This window comes from Lottia gigantea, assembly GCF_000327385.1.
Source record: "Lottia gigantea unplaced genomic scaffold LOTGIsca_169, whole genome shotgun sequence".
Lineage (NCBI taxonomy): Eukaryota > Metazoa > Mollusca > Gastropoda > Lottiidae > Lottia > Lottia gigantea.
Window position 1 is genome coordinate 231,199 of NW_008708117.1, and position 26,283 is coordinate 257,481.

Genomic DNA, 26,283 nt, shown 5'->3' on the forward strand with positions numbered 1-26,283 from the left:
ACAGGGAAACTTTCACATCTGTGCATCCCCATCTCCGCCACCTTAACTCTTTACCACGCCTATGCTTATGCCTATAATCTGAAAAGGTTTAAAAAAAAGAAAAATGGGAACTGTCTGCAATCATGACCGAAAAAATTCTTTCATCAAATAAGTTGATTAAACGGATCCAGTTATGGGCCTACTTCAATCTTGTCCGGTAAAGTTTGGCATCATTGCCACGCATGACCACAATGTCAATATTTTGTTTATATATGGTCAGAAACAACAACTTATAGAGCTTGTTGGTTTTGCAATCTAATGAGTCAGAAATTAAAAGTTATGATGAGAAATATTCCACACATTTTTCACCCTGAAAATTTCTTCATGGTGTTGCAATTTACGATTTGAGAAGCCTTAGGGCATTCCTGTTGTTCGAAATATCTTTCAATCAAAATGTTTGTATGAATTATAGCTCCTACAGCCAAAGGCATTCAGAAATAAGTTCTGTCTATATTGTCCTGTGGAATATCGATCGAATGTGCAGTGTTGCAATATTAACTGTGGTCTGACGCTTACATTTTTATCATATCCAATTATCTTTTCCTTAATTCCAATATGGATGCCATCATTAACATGAAAATCGTAATCGATTGAAAAATGAAGCATATGTCATCTTTTTTGAAGGAAATTAGGAACGAAATATAAAGTCAACAGACTTATTCTTATAGCTTATAATCATGGCAAGCAGACCACGTTCATTTTCGTGAGTATCCTCTAAAATAGTAAGCCTACGGTACCGATACGAAAATCAGGCCGGCTTTTTACTTTTGCCAATCCTCAGTCACCACAGTCAGAATTGTTATCGACATCACTAATCAGGCATAATTCAGTTAGTTCTCTGCCAGGCTAGACTAAGTGTAACCTACATATCAGGTTATTTTCTACTAATGGCAGAGAAAGTAGATTTTATCTTAGAGGAAAGTTTTATGATCTTGACTTTTAGTTTCTCATTCCATTCATTTCGATTGTGATCTTTTTTATTTTGAGAAGTTAAATGCTTTTTCTTCACTAAAGATAATGTTTTTAATGGTTAATGATAGTGACAGATGACATCAACTTCGGTTACGTTTTTTGTGAGAATGATAGATCGAACTTTGTTAGTAGGGTGACAGTAACGGTAGACCTACCAGTAATGTTCAGAAAGGGAAGATAGTCTTGGAATTCTCACATTGAATTTTTATTAGATTGTGTACGAACTGGGTTCTACAGATGAATTCTAGCCTTTGACTGAAGCCGAAAATTTGTGCTGTGGTAGTATCTGACATGGTAGGCCTACATTGTTTTTGAAAGAAATTAGCCCACTTTGTGACAAAGGGGGGTCTATTTCATTTTTTTAGTTGAAGTAAACCTACAAATGTTTGTAGAAAACTGCTGAATAACCTTCATTTTATCAGGATATTCTGTTAAATATTTTCAGTAAAAGTGGTGATTCCCTTTACGAACTATTGGGTATTCCAAAAGGGGCAACGAATGATGAGATCAAGAAGTCATACAGAAAGGTAAGCTTCACTATCCCTTTGACAAGTCCTACCTTATACTCAGAAAGGTACGGTAGTCTCTTTTTTAGCTAAGCTAATCACTAACAGTGTTCAACTCACTGTCAAAATTTGAGCCTTCAAATTCATGTCCAGATTTAATCACAATTAAAAGTTAAAATGATAAGTTGTCATATAAGCTTATAGAAAAGATATATATAGAAATAGGAAGTAAAATTCCTAGTTTGAGAAGTTTAGTTTAGACTATTTACTTTATATTCAAGACCAAAATCAAACCCTAAATATTCAAACTTGTTCCTTTAAATGAAATTGACCAAGCTTATAATTTATTGATGGTAATGGATAATATAGCTTAAATGAAGATGCCAGCAAAGTCTAATATGAGGCTGCACTTAATGTAAATTGATCAAACAGGCTTGCAAATTATGGAATCAGGTTTGAGTCAATTGATCAATTGTTTAATCTGTTTTTCAGCTAGCTTTGCGCTATCACCCAGATAAAAATCCAGATAATCCAGAAGCATTAGAAAAAGTAAGCTTTATTAATCATACATTCACAACCTCATAGTCCATCGGAAATAGTTAAGGCTCGTGGAAACATTTTCATGTATTCGTTTTACACTTGTCTATCATATAGGGATATTACCGCATAATTTATTTGCTTTATTAGCTGGCATAAATCATTTCAGCTGCTAGCTGTATCACTTATTTCCAAAAACATGATAGCATTATCCATCACTTTCCTTGAGAATGACAATAATAACCCAGTTCAGAAATGATAAATTAACTAAAATAAATACCAGTATTTAGACAATCATTTCACGTTAAAGGGATTGTAAAGATGTTTTCTAACTTTGGGGACACTGATAGCATCAATTTGCACCATTCAAACTAAGTGTTTGATGACATCACCAATCGCAAAATATGTTTTAGCGCATAAGGCCCATCACGATTATTTACATCATCAAACACTTCTTTTTAGTAGAATTGTAAGAACCACAGACGTCGGAATGAATATTGGAATGGTGCGAATTGATGTTCTCAGTGTCACTGATACTCATAATCTCTTTCTGTGACTTTGAGAAACAATATTTTTTGTGATGTTTTCGAATGTCTTCATTTATTCTTCAAAATGTTTCATAAAACATCCTTGTGAAATGAATTCCTTTTTCAGTTTAAAGAAATAAATAGAGCTCAATCTATTCTACAAGATTCAACAAAACGTGGTATATATGATAGATATGGTTCTTTAGGTATTTATGCTGCTGATCAATTTGGTGAAGAAAATGTTAATACTTATTTAGTTTTAACTAGTGGATGGTGTAAGGTAGGTTACAAAATGTTCCAATTCATTTATAAGCTTAATCCTAAAGTGACAATTAGGGGGTAGAGACACTTTAAGGTACTGTATACTTAAGTATGGAACTTTACACACTGACTGAGATTAGAGCTCACAACCACCATTTGTTTGACGTACATCTTATGTTTCCAAAGCTGACCGCTATACAAATCTGCACCTTTGTGCTACATAGAAAGAAGCATGTGAACCTCCTAGAGAGACTATGAGCAAATTGATATACATCTGAAACGCCATTAACACTTAAATTTGTTTATCTCTTTCAGGCATTAGCTATATTTTGTTGTTTTCTGACAGGATGTTATTGTTGTTGTTGTTGTTGTATGTGTTGTAATTTCTGCTGTGGTAAATATAAACCCCAGGCACCAGAAGATGAAGGAGATTACGCTAATTTACATGTAAGTAAACATGTAAGTAAAATATATGATACCTATTTGGTACTTGATTTGACATATTTTTTAATGCTTACATTTATTTCATAAACTGTTAGGGGCCTATGTTTTACTACTTCAATAATCCATGTCCAGATTTTAGAAATGCAGCAATCAGATATGTTCATGAAACATTGATTTTTATCCAATCAAGGGAAAAGAAAAAAATGTTGAGCTGCCAGATCATTATCTAGAATGGCATGCTTTAAAATTTCAAATGGAAATAAGGTGGTCTCAGTCAGGATCTGGCTGTTCTACTCACAGTGTAAATGGTAAAGCATACAGGCTCTGACTATTAAATCTTCTGCCATTTTGACTTTTTGTGGACCTTTTCTACACTTTTTCGTTAGAGAGCGAACACTTTCTTCCATTTAAAGTACCATTTTTTGGGGGGGCCATGTGCCACTGATTGCTGTATCTGAACCAAATGTAAAAGGGATCTAAGTGAAGTTTTTGTGGTGGGGCCACTAGTTTGGAAATAGAAAATAGGGAAATAACTTCAGCCTTCACCAAGCAGGAAGTGAAATCCTTTTGATTGTTTAAAATTTCCAAGGATGCATAACAGGTTTAGTGGTCTGTGCTGTTATTCTAATGGTTTATAATGATCTATTGTAGGAAGAGAATAGTAGTACACCAGATGAAGGTTCACCTATAACCTCTCAACCAACTGCTATGCCTATGCCCATGCCTATGCCTCCTCCCTCTTCAACCAATACAACAGCTGATACAACAGAGAACTCCAGCTTAAATAGAGAACCCAAAGCAAGCTATGGTGGTGCTGAATTACAAGGTGATCCCTTATCAAGTTGATGATTTTCATTGTAAAATACAGTATATTGTTACATTTCTAATATAGAGCATTCTGTTGGAGGGATAGATTCAGGATGGCTGTCTGATTTGGTACACTTGGTTTTTTGTGATTCGGCACACTGGGTTTGGGTATATATTTGGCTTGGTCTAGCTTAAAGGGACAGATACGCCATTTTCGGGGGTCAATCATACCTTGGTCTGAGAAACAAAAAATTTCAAATAAGCTAGTTCACTGCCTATCATCAAAATTTGAGCCATCCTAGCCATTTGAATCCATAATTATCCATGTTTGAAAGTTAAAAAGACGTATTTCCAAGATTTTCTGTTTTGAAAGATTGTTTAATGGAGTCACATGAATACAATAGTCTCAATCATCCTGTCCCACATCGTCTACGCAGCTGCTACTTAAGATATCTGGGTATCAGAGACTATATCAACACGTTTAATATTCAGAAACCCCAAATTTCAAAAAAAAGGTAAGCATGAAGGAAATAAATAAAAAGTTAAATTTCTTGTTTGAGGTCTATTTGAAAGAATTGGGCCATTTTCGTAAAGTTCTACTACTTCTGTAGACTATTTACATATATTCAAGGTCTAAATCAACCCCTGAAAATGACAAATCTGTCTCTTTAACATAATTTTGTTTAAATATATAACAGCTCTCCCACCACTAATTCTGAATTGAAATGATCTGTTATTTCATATGGAAAATTTTATTTATCTTAAAATAACTCCAATTCCATTGGAATGAGGTCAAAAGCCATTTAGGACACTGAGTTTTATTTTTGGAGCTTATATATCAATAGCTATACAACAAATTATCTGAAAATGCAATAAGCCCCTAAATCATAAACCATTTGTATACTAGATGTTAGTTAACAGCCCATCTTCACAATGTCAAGCTTTGTCTTATACCTTGACTTCAATAGGCACCTTTCTTGTATCACTGTATGCAACGATTTGATTGGATAGATGCCGAATTCAGCCAATCATAGCCCTGACAGACTGTATACATTATAGTTTATTATTAACCAACTTTCTGTCAAGGACTCTGATTCTCGGTTTTCGCAAGCATACAATCCAACTAAATCACAGTATTTACAAACTTCCTTTATACCAGAAAGGTGGCTATTGCATTCAAGGTATAAGACAAAGTTTGTAATTACTTGACATTGTGAAGGTGTTAACAACCTGGACCCAAACTTTTAAATTTTGTGATGAGGTTCTCTTGTACTTACTTTTTCTTGAATTAAATTTGTACTTTTTCTCTTGTTGCAACATTTAACAATTTATTTTCGTCATCCAAATTCTTTTTATTTTGATTATATTAAAAAAGAAATTGCAGTGGTCGTTTTTGTCATATTTTAAATACATTATTAGCCCTTTCAACCCTAGCGACCAGTTTACCAACCACATAATTACACATATAAGTGAGTGGCTGGTAAACAAGGCGTTACCAAGTGATGTTACACAACGTTAACGTCACAGAATGTTAACGTCACAAAATGTTAACATCATAGGTTTTTTACTTATATTACTTGGGAGTTCAGGTATATGATGTTTTATTTCATATACACTTAAGGGTTCAAAGGGTTAAGCATTTTTAAGATTTTTACTAACAATGTAATAAAGAAAAACCTAATGTATGATAAATAGGTGAGAACTCAAGTTATCTATTAGCTAATATCTAGTGTAGTTACTAAAAACAGATCTTGTAACATAATATAATAATAGTCAGTCAATAAGACAAGCGAAGATATTGTGCATATCTTGGTTCTATTCAAAGCATAAAAAACGGCAGTCTAGTTTGATTTTTGGGTATGATAAACAGTAATTGAAGCTTATAACATATATACTTAATAAGTTCCTTAAACTACCTTAAAACAGACCCGTCGCTAGTGTGGGTCCGTGAGGGCTGGGCCCCAGCAAATGAGAAATAAGCCCAAGCAAAACCTTTTTCAGTTCAGCAGAGATTGATTCATTTACAGTGTCTTTGTACAAAATCAAAAAGATATAGATTTTGATACGTTTTTGGCACCTCAGAATTGTTAGAAATGAGTTTTTGTTGCCATTTAATTCTTCAAATTTTCTGGGTACAAAATCTGAGCCCCAGCATCAATTCATTCCTGGCGAAGTAGCTGCCTTAAAATGGAGAGAACTACTTGTATTTATGGTATGAATGGGACCTGAATATGCACAAATCTTTGTTTAACTACAGTTTGGGTGTATAATTCTTTGACAAGCATTTCTCAAATATTTACAGCATTTTTTTCATAATTGTATTTCGAAGGGGAAAAAACTCAAAATTTAATTCACTGTGTATAGTGTAAGGGCTATATGTAATAACCTGTCTGTATGATATTATAGTGCACTTGTCAAAATTTAATCAGGGATAGGTTCCAATATGTAGAGTTTTTACTTGAAGAGATTTTATTAAAGCATTTCTTTAATACATTACCAGTAACTGACAATTTGTTGATATTTGATCAAACAAGTGCAATAATGTTATTCTCTGAGCCTTACAAGTTTGAAAACAAGATAAATACCACTATCAAATAACAATTGTAAGATTTTGTTATCATGCATGTTATCCTCAACATTGTTAATGATGTCAACTCTGGTGTATAATAACTTTTTACATGAGATAGTGTTATTAAGAGTTCTATCTGAGGGATTTTGTTGTTTTAATGTTAGCAAATGATTTAGCTAAATGTGTCCCTTTTCAAAATGACAAGCTGTTGTACAGTATAAAGGACCTTAAAGGGACAGGTGGACCATTTTTTTTACCGTCTATTCTCAGAAACGGGAATGTTTAAGCCAATCAGTAATAGTGTTCACAGCTCCCTTATGAAATTTGATCCTTCAAATCCATGTGTGTGCAGAATTATCCTTGTTTGAAAATTAAAAAGATGTCATCTTTTCTTGAGACTCTATCATATATAAAATAGACGTCCATAGAAAGAGGAAAAGAAATTCCTAGTTTGAGATATTTTTGAACGAATTATGCAATATTCGTACATAGTTCTTGTACTTCTGAAAACTAGTTACAAATATTCAAGACTCAAATCAACCCCCCAAGATGGCACATCTGTCCCTTTAAAATACTTACAGCTGAAACATCCATTCATAGTATACTTGCGCTGAATTGCTGCATGATTGAATAGCCATTTGGACGTCTGTCATTAAGCCAATAAATTTTACCTCTATTAGTTGGTAACGCAAATTATTAGAAACCATCTCCCTTTAACCTATGTTTGACAAGTTATTTTCAGCTGATTAAAAAGCATCATTCTTACAAAATATAAATGTAAATTACTTGAGCATTGATTTTGTGACCTTGGCCAGTGCTTTACAGTTTTAATATACTGCTTCACTTTTAATACTGATGACAGAGCTTAACTGAAATTGACAATCTTGCCAGAATGTAACTTTAAATGGTTTTGCTAAACCTCAACTTGCGTCAAGGTCACTGTCAATCATAACCATGACAACAGAATTTGCTATTGAGCCACCATCTTTAATGGTCCAATGTTAAATGAATTAGATGTATTGATTGGTCATAATTTAATTGGTGTAAATAATTATTGTTGCATGAATAGACCTTATTCACGCCTTGTTTTTGAAACACTGAAAGCGAGGTTCATAACGCAAATGACGTCATCCATTGATAAGATGGCGACGTCATATGAATGAATAGCTTATGTGACGTCATTATCCGATTAACAGCAAGAATAGGGAATTAAAACTACCCTTCTCAGAAAGTATCATTAAGTAGCTTTATCAATTCCAGATTTTAATGATGTAAAATATTATTAGATTTGAGTTTGTGGGATTGCAGAAGTGGGCTTTAAAGATGACAGGGTGGCAATTTTACTGCAGTGACACGCTGTTACTTTTGTTTGTTATGAGCCTCATTCTGGATCCAATATGGCTGACGCGTGAATAAGGTCTATAATCTCTATGTTATGTACAAATGTAGTATTATTATTGTATTAAAGCTATTACTCAATCTTTAATGATGGTTCTTGTTCATGTTAGAAATATTAATGCCTCTTGGGATGATTTTGGAATTTCCTGCAATGTATTAGCATGTGTATACTCATAATGCAATTACCATACTATTGTTTATTGCCATTGGCTTCAGAAATAGTAAAATTAATGGTGATCTTTGACTTGATCATTAGTTAGCACCAGTGGGAAATCATTTTCATTTGTCCTGGACAGGGTTCAGATTAGATTGAACAATTTTATTCGCAATTTATCATACCATTTCAGTTTGGGCTTATCAAGTTAAATTTTGATTTACATTTCTTAAAAATTTGGTATCAATCTTAAATGTTCCAGTTGTAAGTTTAGATCAATCTTGCTAATAATGATAGTTATAGAGCCCACAAGAGTTTCCTTATATTTCTAAATTTGACCGAAAATTCTCATGGAAAATATACTATTTGATTTGATTTGCAGATCGGTGTGTTAAATTTTAGTTTTGGCTAATCAAAGGAAATATTGGATCGTAAATGATGTTATTTTGACTTGCAAAAAGGGATGCGATACTGCTTAAATTGAGCCCCGGTTCAGGATGGTAAATCTTGAAACACATGCAAAAATAAGACAAAAACATGTTGGCTTTACAATATTCTGGGTCAGAAAAATTAGGTTAGTGTTCTTTTAGTAAAAACAATTAAATTTTACACATTTTTCTGATTAGGAATATTAAAATATTGTTATTTTCATAGATTTCCGTTGCAAGTTTCATCTTCAACAGAATGTACTGTAGCTCTAATAAAGTTTCATCAATTGACTTATCATACCAATTTCTACATTTATACTCCCTGTAACCCTTATCAACCATAAGCAAAGTAAACAAATCTAAACCAAGATTTATGAGTTGTTTGCAAAGTCAACATGGGATGTCTTAAGAATTGTCAAAAGCGGTCTCTTGTGAGCGATGCTAATTTAGTTATAGTGGTAAATATTCTCATAAACATTTTGACCAATCATACTTTAGTCACAGAAACAGGAATTTTTTAGTTAATACAATCAGTAATAGTGTTCACAGCTCACTGTTGAAATTTGTTTAGAATTATCTGCAATTAAATGTTCAAATGACGACTCATCAATTTAAGATATTCTGTTATATATAGAAAAATGACATACAGGTATATAGAAATAGTGAGTAAAATTTTTTGAGGAATTATGTGAATTTCGTACATTTCTAGTACTTCTGAAGACTAATTTCATATGTTGAAGACTAAAATCAACCCCCAGAAATGGCCCACTAGTCCCTTTAAAAATAAATCATATTAGTCTGTCATGAGACTATATAACAGAACTAATTCCTACTTGTGAAATTTATCAGTACAATGTAAACAGATGGTATCTAAATCAATGTTATTCATTTCAATATATTATTATTGTGTATTTAAATTGATTCTTAGGCCAGACCAATTTTTTTCTTGTTTTACCGATCCTCCTGCCTTCAATCAGAAGAAAAAATATCAAAATCAACTCAACTGAAAAATAAAATAGCTTTCATTCCTGATAGGAAAAGAAAATCATCATCAGAAACTCCTATTATTAATAAGATATATGATTTTGGATCAAATCAATACTGAGAGGGTAGGAAAAATCGGGTATTTTTTGTCCCCTGCCCTTCACACTAATTTTGGCCGTTTTTCCCCTCGTGCCTTTTTGATTGTCCAGAAAAAATTTGTAAAACAAGAAATTAAATTGGTTTGGCCTTATCATATAAAAAAAACTCTAATAAATATTAATTTCATTTGATACAGGTTAATATTTGTGTCACTCATTTTGATTTTGAATTTCATTCTTGAGCATTTGTTACGGTTAACACAAGCTGAGATTTTACTCCAATTTTAAGCAGCTGTAACATGTGCATAACTGATGTATCAATGCAACAGAGTATATGTTACTTACATTATTACATTAGTTTCCAGACTTTTAGACTGTTTAGAGTTCTAAAAACAGTTTTTATTACTTAAGGGATAGGTTCACCATTTTTGGGTGTTAAGATGGGTCTTTACTAGAAAGAGATATACAGAAAAAAGAAGGCTAAATTTCTAGCTTGAGCTACAGTACATAGTCTTCAGAAGTACTAGAAATGTATGAAAATCGCATAATTCCTTTAAAAATACCCCAAACTAGGAAATTAACCATCTTTATTCTGTATTCGTTTTTTATATAAAGCATAGTCCCAAGAAAGACAAGTCCTCATTTCAACTTTCAAACACGGATAATTCTGGACACACATGAATTTGAAGGCTCAAATTTCGGCCGTGAGCTGTGAACACTATTAATGATTAGCTTAGCTAAAAAATTACCGTTTCTGAGACTAAGGTACGACTGGTCAAACAAATAGTGAAACTGTCCCTTTAACTATCAAAAATGATGGAGAAAAAAAAACAATTCTTTTATCACAGTTTTAATAGTCAATATTTACATATTTATATAATTTAACATTTCATACAATATGTCATTTCTGAAGTTGAGCTGAGATCAAAAATATGATTCTATTACAAGTCATAGATGCCTAGAGCAGGCTGTCTTTACGATTGAATTAATTATAGAAGAACCAGATTCTCATTGTGTAAAGTGATATGGATAACTGATGTAGATCTCTATCAAGTTACAAAAGTGAATTTGAATAAAAGCTTCAAAACAGTATTGATAATCTTAAAATGAAAAAAAAAAAATATAAACAGGAGCACACTTGATCACTTTGAAATTTGTTTTAACATAGGACAGTTTTCATGTAAAAATTAGGAACATTTTCTGGGAGGGAAATGTATTTCTTTTCGATTTCATCTAACAAAAATGTGTATATTTATCAATAATTCTAGAATCAACAATACCCTTTTGAAGCTTATATTCGAATTCGCATAAAATTTCAAATAAAATAGGCAAAATTTGGTACATCAATGAACTTGCTTAGACAATAGTTTGTAACAAATTTGGCAAACTGGCCCACTAAGTATCATATGTAGAAATGAGTTTTTAAAAGTAAGTGTACTTAATTTGGAATTCATAAAAATAATGTTCTTAAAAAAACAAGATAAAGTCATATACATGTATATGGTTCTCTCAACATCCACATCTCTCAAACATAAACCTCAGCATTTTATCTCTTTTGGAATAAGATGTTTTTATGGTTTTTATTAATATTGGTCCAAAAATATGAGCAAATTCTTGAGCATTCACGAGAAAAACTTCCAATACACTAATCCCCCTACAATGCCCAATTCTACTAGGATAATCACAATTAAAATCATTTTATTTGTCATAACTCTCCTTGCCATTCCTTTTAAAATTTTTCTGCTGCGAACTAAATTACCGTCTGTTTCATGAAGTCTATCTCGCGTACGAACTAATGTCTCTCTCTGTTCACCCAATTCTCCAATAATTTCCACTCCTATTTGATCAGTTTCTTCAGATATCTGCTGCGATCTTGCTATACTGTCAGACGTTCTTTGTAATGATTGGTGTCCCTGAAGTAGTTTTGAGCGCTGTGATGCCTCCATTCTGTCTTCTGTATTGAAACCTCTCGAACCCGAGCTGCTGGCTCCAGTTGTCCTCTGTTTTAATGATCTGGATATACTTTCAATATCAGACTTATAATTTCTGATTCTTCCCAGCATTTGTGTCCTGTAATTGACAGGAGCAACTTTGGCTTCACCTTCCATTTCTTGTAAGATGAGATAGGCATCTTCTAGTTTATTTTCAACTTGTCTGGCTGCACTTTTTCTTTCCTCTCCAGAATAATTCTTTATTTTCCTTTCAACTGTCACTTTTGCATTGTCAATAATGGAGCACAAATCGTCTTCCAACGACTCAAATTTTTGCGATGACATGTCGTCAAGTCATTAATCAGTTAAGCTTTTATGTTATTCTCTGTATAAGCAAATTTTTGTTGAGAAAATTTTGGTTTTTTGTTATAATTTCTTAATCAAGATTAATCAGGTGACTGGGCGTAAAAATAATAAAGTGAGTTATTCCCCTTACATTATAGTCTTGATTAACATAGACACTCATTACGACATTCATTTTATAATTTTTTTATTGCGATTTCAGCTGAATTTTTTATAATTAAAGTTCAGTCTTTCAAATCGCATGCAATACAACATTCATGCACATAATCCCAGTTCAAATATGGACTTATTTAATCCACCTTGATTTTATTGTAAACTTGTGTCTAAATAATCGAGTCTTTCAAAGATAAGAAAGTAAACAAAACACTGGAAAGTTCCAAAGCTTTCTTTGACTTTCAGACTTAATTTTTCAGAATGTTTGGAGTTTTAGTCTCTGGAAGATTAGTGAGTTATTACTTTTCAACTAATCATTAGATGACAGTGATGTTGATGACACTATCGTCTATTTCAAAGCTTACTATTAAATAAATGAAATGGTGTTTTCCCTTTTTATTTTTGACCGGGGATATTTGTCACGGCACCTGGAAGATTATTATTTGGCACATGTTGTCGCTATTTCCTACTGGTTTCATATTTTTATGAAAGAAATTATAATATTTCAAATTAAATGTACATTTTTGAAAATTTATGTGAAAAGCCTTCCTTAAAATTGATGTTGGGAAGGACTATTTATCCAATTTTGTGGTAAATATTCACTGCCTTTACTATTACAGTTAATTTTACACTTTTGTTTTCTCCTCTTGATTCAGAAAAATGAGTAAGAAAAATTCACCAAGGCATTGGACATTCCCCTTTTGATTTCCAGCAGTTGTTGAGGGGTCTGTGTCATGTACATTCTGTAACACATTACCAGGAGACACCTCCATTCAGGGTCCCATTGGAACCACCCTACCAGCCACTCTTAAATTTCATTTTCATTTGTTAATATAGCCACAGACAGACTGTCAACAAGTTGGTGAAACACAGTTTATGTTTAATATACCAGAAGCTGATAACATTAACCATGTTGTAGTATTTATGACAGGACAAACAGCTTTTCCTCAAAATTTAGGTGGTGCAGGTAAAAACCATTTCCCTTTACTCAGACTGCATTCACACTTTGCATTTGATACAACAACCATTTTTGTGTCATTTTTTGTTTCAATAATTTTTGTGTTTTTTTTTTATTATTTCTAAGAAATTTTCTTATTTAGATTTGAAATTTGGGGTTTGACAACTATCATAATTTTTTTGTTAAATTTCAGTATATTTTTCCTGGCCTAGTCCAAGTGGAGCTACCTCTTGGATTTTGTTGGGTCACATCTCTAATAATAAACCCAGTGCAATTTTTAAAATTACCAAACTAAAAGGTAACTCTATTTTATATAGTTCTAAGTTTTTCCATTGACCTTGGACAAAGTTCATAAAATTTTTACCTATATTATCTACTAGGCCCCGTTAGTCATGCATATACCGGTACATGAAAATAGTTGAAAAAAAAATTGTTTGATTTTCCTTCATGCATTGATTTCATCAATTTGACGAAAATAACAAAGAGAATTAATAAATTATGTATGAATTGAAATGTATCAAATTTAAATTTATTGCAAATTTACTTAGTTTTCTTGAGCCCCAAATCCTTTCTTATAGATGTATGTAGTTAAACAGTTTTTGAGCAAGTCAAAAATACCAACTATCAAATCAAAGTTAGTTTCTAAAGGGTTTATATATAAATAAATGAATTAAAAATACATTTTATTAACTTTGATTAAAGATGACATTCATAAGCTTATTGGTAGCTTTTTTTTTCATAGAGATATCATTTAAATGAAACTTTGTTAATTTCAGAATCCAGTAATGACAGTACCCATCCATTTGGTCAGAGTTCCGCCAGTCATTTGGCCCAAATAGGTATATCAGTTGAACCAATAGAGCAATTAGCCCAACAGACACCAGCAACAGCTTCATCAGCAACCAATGTCTCTTCATTTGTTGAATTCTCTCAGAAAATGTTGGAAAACTTTGTGAATTTTGCATCTTCTTTTGCTGTGAATCAGTCTCAAATGGTGCCAAATCCTTCGGAAACATTCGTTCCTTTGAGTACCATTCCAAAATGGTTTGAGAATTTCAAAAGACGTTTAGAAAAGAATCCTAACTTTTGGCAGCAGTGATGTTTATATATGTTGTATATTAAGTGGTTTTAAAAGTGATAATTGGTGTGTGTAAATTTTGAACTCAAAGTGCTCTTTTTTGCTGTATAGTGCTCAATATTTATAAATATAATGCAGCATTATGCATTGAAGCATTGTGTATCTTCACCAAGATGAAGATGCTTTTTGAAGTAATTGTTTGATAAGAGAAAAGTACTATATAGGATTAGATGACCCATCAAGGAAACCTAGCTAATATGTGAAAATGCATGTTTAAAGCCTAAAAACCGCATTGCAATCGTAGATCATCATTAATGATTGTCAAAGTACTGTGTTTGTTTCACTGGATGTCAGAGCTCATTTTCAATTTTTAGCTATTTGGGTTTTTATAGAGAAGTCTAGTATTCAAGATCTCATTGATATCGTCTCCTTAGATACTGCGATAAAAAATTAAAATAAGATTACAAGTTTGTTTCTTTTATTTTTGATATTTTTGTCTCCAATGTAATCTAACATGTTTTCGACCACATTCCTGTTGTAACGATTTTATTTTTATCCAAATAGAACATGTCTGCAGTAGAAAACTTGTAGGATTACAAGACATGAAATTAACAAAAAAACGGACAAGTGTAATCTAATTGAATTTATTTGGATACATAGAGACTGTAATAACTTTTATTTCTATGCTTTATTTTATTGTAGACAAACCATCTTTATTTTGGTTTTCTCAGAATTGCAAACTCTCTAGAAGAGGTTTTTTCCTGACCTTCTTTTGAAATTATGAGATTATTGCTATGTGTCTTCCATTGAAATTCTTAAAAAGTCAAATTTTTAAAAGGCCTTAAAATAGAATTCAAAACCATTTCTAAAGCTATGTCCATGTAACAACCAATGAATGAACTCAGCTTGACTTTTAAAGGGACAGTTGAGGCATTATGTCTTCAGAAGTACTATAAATGTACAAAAATTGCATAATTCCTTCAAAAAATATCTCAAACTGGGAATTTTATATAGTATTTATATATATGTCTTTTCTATTATATCACAGAGTATCTTAAATAACATTCAAACGCAGATAATTCTGGACCCTTATGAATTTGAAGGCTCAAATTTCGACTGTGAACTGATAGGCTTAGCTAAAAATTTCCCTTTTCTGGGACTAAAGTATGATTGGTCAAAAAGAATTGCCTACCCGTCCCTTTAACAGTGGATTTCATTGATTTGAATTTACATCAAACTTGACTCACAAAAGGATATGGTTAGATCAGAAATGACTGGAGTAAAATAATCAACAGATCTCATCAAGTAGAAAATGAATGAATCAAAATTTGGTTTTTAAGTGCCAATCTGTTGAAATGTTGTTAATTGTATATTGTTATTTAAGTATATCAGTAATGTTATCTATTGTTGGCATTATTCTTGAAAAAGAATGTAAGCCTATTAACCTCAATGTAAAATTAGCAAAGTAGTGGTTTCATGAGAATATTTTTAAGGACATACTGTTTCTATGAAACGCTTTGACTTGTGGAAGAGACATGTGCTTTTTGATTAAAACATTTTTTGATAAAAAATATTCAATATTTTATCTCACATTGCTAGTTTATTATCTTATCTGGATATACTGTACATTTTGAAGGGTGTTGATAAATGAAATTGTCAATATGATATTTTTATTTCAATATCATTATAAATATATTATATAATATTACAACAAACTTAATATGTTCTTTTTCCTCTCTTCTCTTCCTGAAAAAAAAAACCAAACATGTTAACCATTATTTGGAATGGAATTATTTCAAAATGCATGACTAAATGTTGTGTTTTTAAGAAAAGTTCATGAAATGTGTATACTTACTTTTAAAATCATAGGTAATTTTCTAAGAGAATCATTATATCTTGGTTTGAGTGAAAACAATTTATTTGGTTTGATTTTCAACTTTTTGAATTTATCTTTCCCAGATTCTCTCAACATTGCCTTGTAGGTACAAACCTAGTATAATATAAACCAAGCGATCATTATATAAATATCTAGTCATACAAAAAAATGTGTGCATAGCCATTTACAAAACATCAACACAAGCAGTCCACGAGTAATTGCCATTATTGTTTGAAACATTTTAGAATATTAGCTCTGTATGGCAGAATTTCTTATTGGATTTTGACAAAATAAAAAAGTAAATCACACGATAACGTGCAAACCTCAAGACAAAATCTAAAAATTAGAAAATTATAAGGAATCAAACTAGGATTTCTCAAAGGATTTAAACTTCGATTAATATTAAGTGTAAATTTGAAGAAAGAATGGCATACCTCTCGTTTTTCTAAGATAGTGATTGCTGTGCCTGTTTTACCGGCTCTAGCTGTCCTTCCAACTCTATGTATATAGTTTTGTATATGAAGTGGTCTATCATACAATATAACATATTGCACATTATCAATATCAATACCTCTTGCCATAGCATCAGAACATATCACCCTGAAAAAGTTCATTTCAACATAATGAACAGCACATTCCAATATATAGTACAGTCAGTTAGAGCGCTAAAGACATAACTTTATTTGCTTGGTTATGTCGAAAAAATGATGGTCCTTAGTTTTAATCTAAGTCTACCCAGTTGTAAATGGATTAATGCCAAGCGGTTCGGCCTCCTTGATAATGAATTGAAAGTCCTTATGCCGTGGACCAAGTCTTTAATGTCTTTAACAGGGTTCATACAGCACTTTGCCTCAAAAATTCAAAGACTTTTCAAGGACTCTGGGCTTTGAAATTCAAGGACTTTTCAAGGATATTATTTTGACACATGTACCTAACTTCTGAACTGTGAAATCAATAAAGATAGTTAATATTTGTCAATGAGGTTAATGATAAAAATATACACAATTTGACTCAAATCAAAATTCAAGGACTTTTCAAGAGAAAATGGGTTTTTTATGGTGTTTTCAAAGACTTTTTTCTAAATCAAGGTTTTTCAAGGCAACAGACGGAATTCAAGGGTTTTTCAACCCTGCTTTAATCATCTGATTGGCTGAGTTTATTACCTGTGAACATATTGTTTTTAGAAATGAATGCAAAAATAAAGTTAAGGAAAAAAACAAAAATATAATAATTATTCTATTTCATACTACGTGTACTTACATATCAACTTTGCCCTGAGCAAACTCTTGTAATATTTTTTCTCTAGCTGCTACTGTCAGTGCTGAACTAAATTCTCTAACTTCGACATCTCCATATAACTTGATTAGTAAATATAACCTAAAATAAATGTTATCAATATATCTCCAACTAATCTGACAAGTAAACATAACCCTAAATAAGTCTGACTGGGAAATCTACAGATAATCTGACAGGGATATCTACATATAATCTAACTGGGACATCTACAGATTGTCTGACTGGGATATCTACAGATAGTCAAACTGGGATATCTACAGTTTTACCGACTGGGACATCTACAGATAATCTGACTGGGACATCAAGATAATCTGACTGGGATATCTACAATCTGAATAGGGACATCTACAGATTGACTGTAATATCTACACATAATCTGACTGGGACATCTACAGATAATCTGACCGGGATATGTACAGATAATCTGACAGGAATATCTACACATATTCTGACTGGGATATATACAATCTGAATAAGGACATCTACAGATTGTCTGAATGGAATATCTACAGATAATCTGACTGGGACATCTACAGATAATCTGACCAAAATATCTACAGATAATCTGACCAAAATATCTACAGATTATCTGACCAAAATATCTACAGATAAAAAATAAGAGCCTGGGAAATGAACTTACCTGTGGGTAGATTCTACTGAATTGGTAAAGCACAGAATCTGACGGTATTGTAGGTTATGTAGACAATGTAAAACAATCAATGGTTTATCCATGGCCTTACATTCAACATGGAGTTGCTGAAATGATAAATATTATTTACAAGCCTTCATTCTGCTTCAAATGCAGATCTCAATGTTTTGTTACATGCCCTTCCTCAGGTCCTGTTTCCCCTGTCTGTGATGGAGGCAGAGGCAGACCTGGAAAAAACATCTAATCATTCTGATGGGACAATAAATCAAGGTCCTGTGCGCTACAGGCTGTGCATGTTAAAAATCCTTCAATGAAATTAAACAAAGAGTAGACTAATACAGCTGTCCTGAGAAAATTACCCTTATTACACACTGCAAGGCATTGTCTGTCCTCATAAGCCCAATAATATGCAGTTAAGAAGGACAATAAACACCATTTCATTTATCTCAGCATTTCTTTCATATGGTAAACAAAGCTTGTATAAAGCAAAGCATCTCATAGATACTGAGTCACACATTCAAATTTGTATTGGAATTTCAAGGATTACATGGATTTACCTTCAATGTAGAAGGTGTGCTGTATTTTCCAACAAATTCTCCTTCTTCTAAATCAGACTGTTTATCTAAAATTAAAACACATAATCTATGTTGAGGAGTCTTATTTATAGCTTATTGATATGAGTTTCTTTTTCTGCTTCTTACAGTGTTAATCTACTTTAATACTTCTGCTTTAATGTTGCATTCAATTTGTTAGTTGACCTTAAGAGAGGTCAAAACAGATCTGTACAATTCAAATAAGAAATATTTGACATTACAAATTTGAGGAGTAGCTGTAGCACAGCGAATTAAAGTGTTTGTTCTTTTCTCAGTCAGTATGTGCAAGTCTGGTGAACCACCTGGAAAGAGGGACAGATAATATGAGAAAGATCAATGCCAAGAGATTTGGATTTGACCAAAGACCAGCTGGTACAAAGGATGCTTATGAATCTAAATTGTTAACCTTGTAAAAAAAAGTAGTTGTTTATTTGTTTGTTATGTCAAATAACAAAGTCAAAGTAGCAAACCTTTTACATGTTTCTCCTTTTTCTTCGATGAAACATCTTTGGTCTCCTTATTCTGGGTGTGTTTTGAGCTGACTAGTGTTGTAAAGAGTTGGGGTTGAAATAGTTTCAATTGTTGTAGAATTTCTGGATCTTGAGACAAAGTTGCTGAGAAAAGTAACTTCTGAAACTGAAATCAATCAGAACCAAATTAATGTGAATGCTTTTAATGAGTCAAACTTTAACTTGAGTTGAACTAGCCATTTATATTAGATGCACTAAGAGTTAAGAATGAGTCTTGATCATGTCAAAACTGCAATATATCTGAACTTCCTGTATTCAAAAAACAAATCAAGTGCATTCTCATTGAACTCAAGAAGCTTTCAAAACACAAGAGTTGTGTACCATGTTTGGATAATTAAAAAGCTACGATGGAATCAAAAATAATGGATTAGAAAGCCTGATGTGGTACTTACAGCTAATTTCTTTCCGTCACAGCTGAAACAGACAAAATATAAAATATCGTTTAATGATACATGCACAAATCTAAAAGTTCTGTTACAAATGATAGTCATGAGATCTAGCTCCTTTGGCAAGCAAAAATCTACTGACCTTGATTATGATTCGCTGTCCTCATTATTCCAGTCAATCCACCTTTAAATGCGTACAGATAATCCAGAAAGATCAATGCCAAAAGGTTTCACCAGGGATCAGCCGATTGTTTCTTGAGAACCCAAATTGCTTTTCTCGTAAATATAGTTGTTTTTCTTTCGCACTCCACAATTTAGAATAATATAATTGACAAGAGATCATCTTGTCCTGTTGACACACGTTTCAGATATAAAATCATCATCAGGATAACTAATTTTGGAAACACAGCAAAATAAATAATGGCTCACCTTGCTTGAGTTCCTTCTGGAGTTCTAGTTCTGTCTAATCTTTTAACAGGATCATCAGGATTATGTACTTTGAATACATGTTTCTCAACAACTTGTAACCAATTCTGTTTAATATTATCCATCATCCTATCAGCTTCATCTATAACCTGTGACACATAAATTTTTGAAAGCAAGAGTTATATGGCTTACGGGATCACGAGTCACAAGAAGTCATTAATGAGAATATTGTAAAGGTAAAGTGGTCACAGTAATATGGTCACATGGTAAATTAGGTACAGTCATGTGGTCACAAGGTACATTGGTTGCAAATGGTCACAGTAATAAGGTCACAAGATACACTGGTCACAGTAATATGGTCACAAGATAAAATTGTTACAATTATATGGTCAAATGGTAACTTGGTCACAGTAATAAAGTCCCGAGGTAACTTGATCACAAGATAAAATAGTTACAATAATATAGCCTTTTGCAAAAATAGCTCTCTTCAAAAGACCGCAAAAATAACATGGTCACAGGAATTTGGTCACAAGATAACATGGTCACAACAATATGGTCACAAGATAACATGGTCACAATAATATGACTTTTGGCAAATTGCTAACAGTTATATGGCTTTTGGTAAATTGGTCCTTGTAATAAGATTGCAAATTTAACATGGTCACAGCAATATGGTCACAAGATAAAGTGGTCACAGAAATGTATGGCTAAAATAAATCATTGATGAGTAAGTATCAACTGATCCAAACTGTACATCTACATGGTGTAGATAGGCTACATGGGCTCCTTGGTTGAGCTCAATTACATATAATATGTTTGAATGTACATGTGATATTTTATCTTTTGTTACTACATACACTACAACACTTACAAGAAAGCGTAAGCGACTTAGATCAAAACCAGGTGTCTTGTTGATATGATCTACTAATCTTCCTGGTGTAGCTACTATTATATCAACTAGACTCAAATAACCAGCCATTCTAGAAAAAAGAAATTAACATCATACACCACAAGTAACCCCAAGTCAGACAGAAAAAAAACTTTAAATGAAAAATAAAAATCACACAATAGTCTTAAAGGGACAGATGAGTCATTTTTTACCCATCACACTTTAGTCTCAGAAACAGGAATTTTTTAGCAAAGCCAAAAGCTCGCTGTCAAAATTTGAGCCTTCATATCGATGTGTGTCCAGAATTATCTGCGATTGAATGTTAAAGATTAATTAAAGATACTCTGTGATATATAGACAAGACATATATTGGAAAAGTGAGTGAAATTCTTAGTTTGTAGTATTTGTAACAGAATTATGTGATTTTCGTACATTTCTAGTACTTCTGAAGACTATTTACATATATTCAACCTCCCAAAAATGGTGCACCTGTCCCTTGTCCCCTGTTAATTTAAATCTATTTAATTTGACTAGGAATTTTGAGGGGAAGTCTCCTGAGTGATATATTAATAAGGAAGAAATAATAGCGTTTTTTTTTTCCCAGCAAAATCCTAAATAAAGTTAATTTGGTAATTCACTATTGTAGGGATGTTAATCAAATATAGCATAAACCTTACTTTTCCACAACTAAAGTCTGTTGTTCTTCTTCAAATGCTTGTTGTCCGCCAAGAAGTTTCACCTAGCAAATATCAACAACAGTGCATTAGTGTATTGAGCTGGGCAATTTTATTTGAATTATTCTTCTGTTAAAATATTGAATATGAATGAAAAGTTATGATATTTATGTCATACTTTTCTGATTAGGCTAATAAAAATAGGCAATGCCATGCAGTGTAAAATAAGGGAAATTTGGTTTATTTTTTCATCTGCTTAAAGGTTTGGATGAAGCTTGGTTGAAAAATTTGAAATTACTAACTCAACTTATGCTGGGATCAAACCCTGGACATCCAGGTTAGCAAGCAAGCATCAACTTACTGAGCCACAATGGCTCCCAATAAAGGGAAGCTGAATTGAAAAATTCTAAATTATTATCTTGACCTTTGCTGGGATTGAAACTTGGACCTTAAGGTTAGCAAGCAAACATTAAGACAGTGATAGTAAAAGACGCAACTCTACCTTCAGCTGTGTGCCTTGACAGTAATTTTCAAAAACTTTAAAGACTTGAAGGGCTAAATCCCTCACTGGTAAGACAACAAGTGCTCTGATTCGACACACATTTCTTGGTAATAAAATCTGAAAAAAAAAAACCGGAATGAAATGAGTTTTACATTTTGTTCTAGGTTGGGCTAATAAAATGATGACAATGCATAGTGGTATGCAATGAGGGAAAGTTTTCCATGACAGTGTTATCAGCTCTTGTTATTTTTGAGGGATCAGTACATAGCCAGCTGCAAACGTGGCCTCTTGATTCACTGATTTCAATTTTAATTAAACAAGGCATAGTTCTAGTCATCTATCAGAACTTATATGAGCCAAATGCAAATAATTGCAATTTTTTCAAACAGGAGAAGAAGAAAACAGCCAGTTCACAAGAATGGCAGTTCATGTTCTTGAGGATACTCATTGCTAGCTTATCCTTTAACAAACCATTTATTCTTGGCTTTTTCAAAGGTCATTGATCATACTACATCAATGTAATCAAAGTTAAATTTCCTAACTTTTTTTCGATATTTTTAGTCTGCATTGTAATCATATAAGTTCTCTACCAAAGTCCTGTTCTATTGGCATTAGTTTTAACCAATCTAAATGTGTCATGTAGTACCTGTTTCTTGAAAACAAGGACAAATTGGAGGATATCAGAACCCAAAGTGTAGCAATAAGACAGCCTCTTTGAGATTTGTAACACACAAAATTTCGAACATATCTATCATTTTAATTGAAACAAGCAATTGATGCCAACTTTTTGTCTAAAAGTGGTACTTGATTACATTTATACTTACATGAAGAATAGGTAAAACATAAGCCAATGTCTTTCCACTACCAGTTGGTGCTGAGACACAAACATCTCTTAATGGTGAACCTGTTCTACTGAATCCAACCTGACCTCCACAGTCTTTTAGTATCAATGGTAATATACTAGTTTGTACTGAAAACAAACACAAACATGGGGTATTTAGAATATTTAGAGGAAAATGAACCATCACCAATATACAATGAGCTCTCTAGTCTACTATTCTTCTCTTAATTGATATAACGCACAGTGCCATGCAGTGTGCAATTAGAGAATTTTTGCCAGGACAGCAGCTTTATCCTCCCCTTTTTCAATTTTCACTTGTGAATAGCCATGAATGGGGTCTCAGCTCTGTGTTCCATCAAAGCCACTGGACACTTTTACTACTATATCAACCTACTTCTTCCAAACAGCCCTAAACCTAATGTAAATCATAGCCAAATCATAGGGGTGCAAACTATTTCTATCCTTACCTGGGAAAAAATGAGAGATGTTGTTTTCTTTTAATTTTTCAACCAGACAAGGGTGGAGCATATCTAAATCTTCAACTGGTGTTTTTTCTAAATCAGTTTTAATTATACCAGGTTTGGCCAGCCATTCTGGTAAATACTGTTTTACCTTTAAACCAAATACAGATGTGAAAAAAGTGTCATGATCCTCAGTTGAACAGGACATGAAATGCTGACTGAAGCCTTTTAATCAAATTGATATCATTAATATTCTTCTCAAGCTTCACTAAAGCTTATATTTGGTAAGATTGTAAAAACCAATATTGTTGAGCAAAAATATTTGTGAAGGATTAAAATGTAAACTTTATTTGAGGTGCAATAAATGATAATTGAAACTATAGTAGAGCAAAAATATTTTAGAAAATCCTGAGGGATCCACTTTCAATAAATCAGGTTTCTCAATATTTGTTTTTTGAATGGGATTCTGATGAGCAACACTATTCTATACACTATATAAGCCAGATATATTCCAATACACTGTCTTTTACTGTCAGTGGAAAAACTGAATTTAATTGATGTCTGCTAGGCCAGTGCTTCTCAACCTCAATGAGATCATTCCCCTCCAAAAGAGTTAATCTATTCCTCCCCAAAATAAATCAGTCATTTTTCAATCGAAAAATAAATTCAACCAATAACCATAAATGGATAAAAATCATACTCCAAATATCGAGATAGATAAATGTGACCCTTGAGCCAAATGTTCGTTCACAATTCTCTGCATGTCCGTCAATTATCTAATGATGTCAATTTCAGTCATAGATCACAATATTGTCTCCCATGTCCTCCCTGGTCCAACGATTCCCCCCCATTTCCAACCTTGGCAATAATTACTCCCTATGGTTTTCCAATTCCTCCCTTGGGTAGCAATTCCTCCCCTGTTGAGAAGCACTGTGCTAGTTAGGATGGTTGAGACCCTCAAGGTTAGAACAATTCTGAAGCCACAGCCGGTGCATCCTGTCACTAAGATATACATGAATATTTTTCTTTCACTTTATACTCACCTTCTTTTCAGGTTCCAATTTGAATTCTCCTAAAACTGTAAAATTACCAACAAGATGAGGTCCCTCTTTGACTTGTTTTGAACTAATGTCTGACACAACTGGCATACTGGTAATTTGTCACTAACTTTATCACTTTGTTCATCTTCAATATTAGAGAGTTTACTTTCACTTTTCTTTCTGTCCTTTTTAGGTTTATGCTTATCATTGATGTCTTCAATATCAGTGTCTTTTGTTACTTTCTTTTTTTTTTCACTTTTTTTTCTTTTTTCTGTGAATCACTCTGTTGATCTGAAAGATAACTATCCACTTCAGCCACTTTCTGATTCTTCTTTTTATCTTTACTGAAAATAGCAGTTTCTTCACTAAGTAAAGATTCTGAATTATCCTTCTTACTCTTTTTTGGACTACTATGATCTTTTGATAGGGTCTTTTCAGATGCTTTTCTTTTGGACTTAAGATTTACTTTTTCCAAACTTTCATTCATCTGCAGTTTTTCTTTCTTCTTTTTCTCCACATTTTGGTATAATTGTTTAAGTAGAAGAGCAGATTGATTTTGTGGAATTCTTTCCTCATCGTCACCATAATATCTAAGAAAAATGGAATCAATATTAAAAACGAAGATCCTCAGCATAAATGCACATAGTACAAGTTCGACTTCATTTCACACCATCATTTTGAGTAATATGTCAAGATATAATTAACTATTTGTGCTATTAAAATTTTATTTAATTCCAAAATGCCCCTTCCCAATTCACCCAAATTCTATTGCCATTTCGGCCCTCCCAAATTTGCCCCTTGCCGTTATTTTTTATGTGGTCTAATATGAAAAAGGGGCGAAGTGGGAAGGGGTGAAAACTTAAGCTACCAGTAGCCTGAGTAGGGGCGAAATGGGACAGAGTAAACAGAAAAATGGGCCAGTTGGTGAAGGGTGGATATGGGAAAAGTGGAAAGGTTTGGTTTGGGAAAGGGTCGAAATGGGAATAATTTATGGGGAAAAATGGGCAATATCGAATATGCCTGCCAATATATCATAATGTGAAGGGGGAACCTTATCACAATTTCAAAAGTATTTTTTTATCATTTTAACTTCTGCAATATAGTATTGAAAGGGATGCAGACTGAAATTATTTGTCTTAGAAACTGTGGTTTATCAGCTGGTTTAAAACTCTACACATCTCTTTCTTGTGTGTGTGGACTGTGTAGGTGGGCGAGTTAATCTCTCTCCAAATCTCTTTTAGGCTATCCAGGACACCCTTTTTTAGAACAAATTTGCAATGTCATCCGGAGCACTCATAAACTCATACCTGTTGATTTTGAATAATGCCATTTTGATGTAAATTCAACATACACGAATCACATTCAAGTTTTAATTTAACTTCTCGTGTTGATATATGGGCGCTGACATTTTTGTTTAGGAATTATGGGTAAAATTGAGCGTTCGATTACTTAACACTTTCTACACTTAAAAAATATTTTTTTCTCCAAATTTTAATTTATCGTTAATTTTCATTTCTTACTAAATAGACTAAACAGTCTCTCTATTATTCACCAATATCTGCATGTACAATGTAATAAATATAGAGCTATTTGAAAGTGAAATGATCTAATCGAGCTGTTCGTATAGGAGAGAATGAACGAACGCAGCGGATGGACCTGTCAAAAAATGTAAACAAACCGAGAATGAAATGTGGTGAGTATTTTCAACAAATTAGATATTATAAATGATAATTCAAATAGATATTAATAAGGCACATCAATTGGTGATAAATTTTCTGCAGTCTCTCAGAATTACTTATAGGGAGTAGATCTAAGCGTGTGTCTTCAAATTTACAGGCCTATGATTGAATGAGAATGTGGTCAATAGCAATATCTTAATGAGGAAGATAAATTATTACACCCATTTGCGAGTG

General features: G+C 32.7%; 4 protein-coding genes across 4 annotated transcripts; 2 read left to right on the forward strand and 2 right to left on the reverse strand.

Annotated features, from left to right (window-relative positions):
• Positions 1–600: 600 nt before the first annotated feature.
• LOTGIDRAFT_226229 (hypothetical protein) lies at positions 601–4,132 on the forward strand (the record flags this gene model as incomplete). The annotated part of the gene is made up of 6 exons (XM_009051490.1): positions 601–742; positions 1,457–1,538; positions 2,010–2,066; positions 2,709–2,861; positions 3,158–3,289; positions 3,938–4,132. The coding sequence occupies exons 1-6, from the start codon at positions 717–719 to the stop codon at positions 4,130–4,132; spliced, it is 645 nt and encodes a 214-aa protein (XP_009049738.1). The 5' UTR covers positions 601–716.
• A 7,214-nt stretch (positions 4,133–11,346) lies between these two features.
• On the reverse strand, positions 11,347–12,000 carry LOTGIDRAFT_141904 (hypothetical protein; the record flags this gene model as incomplete). Its single annotated transcript, XM_009051491.1, has 1 exon — positions 11,347–12,000. The coding sequence occupies one exon, from the start codon at positions 11,998–12,000 to the stop codon at positions 11,347–11,349; it is 654 nt and encodes a 217-aa protein (XP_009049739.1).
• A 432-nt stretch (positions 12,001–12,432) lies between these two features.
• On the forward strand, positions 12,433–14,228 carry LOTGIDRAFT_141873 (hypothetical protein; the record flags this gene model as incomplete). Its single annotated transcript, XM_009051492.1, has 4 exons — positions 12,433–12,462; positions 13,009–13,138; positions 13,323–13,452; positions 13,922–14,228. 4 exons carry the CDS (start codon positions 12,433–12,435, stop codon positions 14,226–14,228), a joined length of 597 nt encoding a protein of 198 aa, XP_009049740.1.
• A 961-nt stretch (positions 14,229–15,189) lies between these two features.
• Positions 15,190–25,773, reverse strand: LOTGIDRAFT_238800 (hypothetical protein). Its single transcript, XM_009051493.1, has 16 exons — positions 25,678–25,773; positions 24,374–24,960; positions 23,337–23,481; positions 22,853–22,998; positions 22,029–22,145; positions 21,530–21,591; positions 20,835–20,943; positions 19,967–20,112; positions 19,544–19,565; positions 19,092–19,257; positions 18,586–18,650; positions 18,020–18,135; positions 17,344–17,460; positions 16,518–16,683; positions 16,063–16,197; positions 15,190–15,953 (listed from the first exon to the last, which is right to left on the reverse strand). Exons 2-16 carry the CDS (start codon positions 24,476–24,478, stop codon positions 15,924–15,926), a joined length of 1,647 nt encoding a protein of 548 aa, XP_009049741.1. The 5' UTR covers positions 24,479–24,960; positions 25,678–25,773; the 3' UTR covers positions 15,190–15,923.
• Positions 25,774–26,283: the final 510 nt, after the last annotated feature.

Coding starts and splice junctions, on each gene's coding strand:
- LOTGIDRAFT_238800 (XM_009051493.1), bottom strand. CDS start 24,478: ATGCCAGTTGTGTCAGACATTAGTTCAAAACAAGTCAAAGAGGGACCT. Junction 18,136..18,585: donor GCACACCTTCTACATTGAAG/GTAAATCCATGT, acceptor TTATCATTTCAG/CAACTCCATGTTGAATGTAA. Junction 16,198..16,517: donor CTATCTTAGAAAAACGAGAG/GTATGCCATTCT, acceptor ATATTATACTAG/GTTTGTACCTACAAGGCAAT.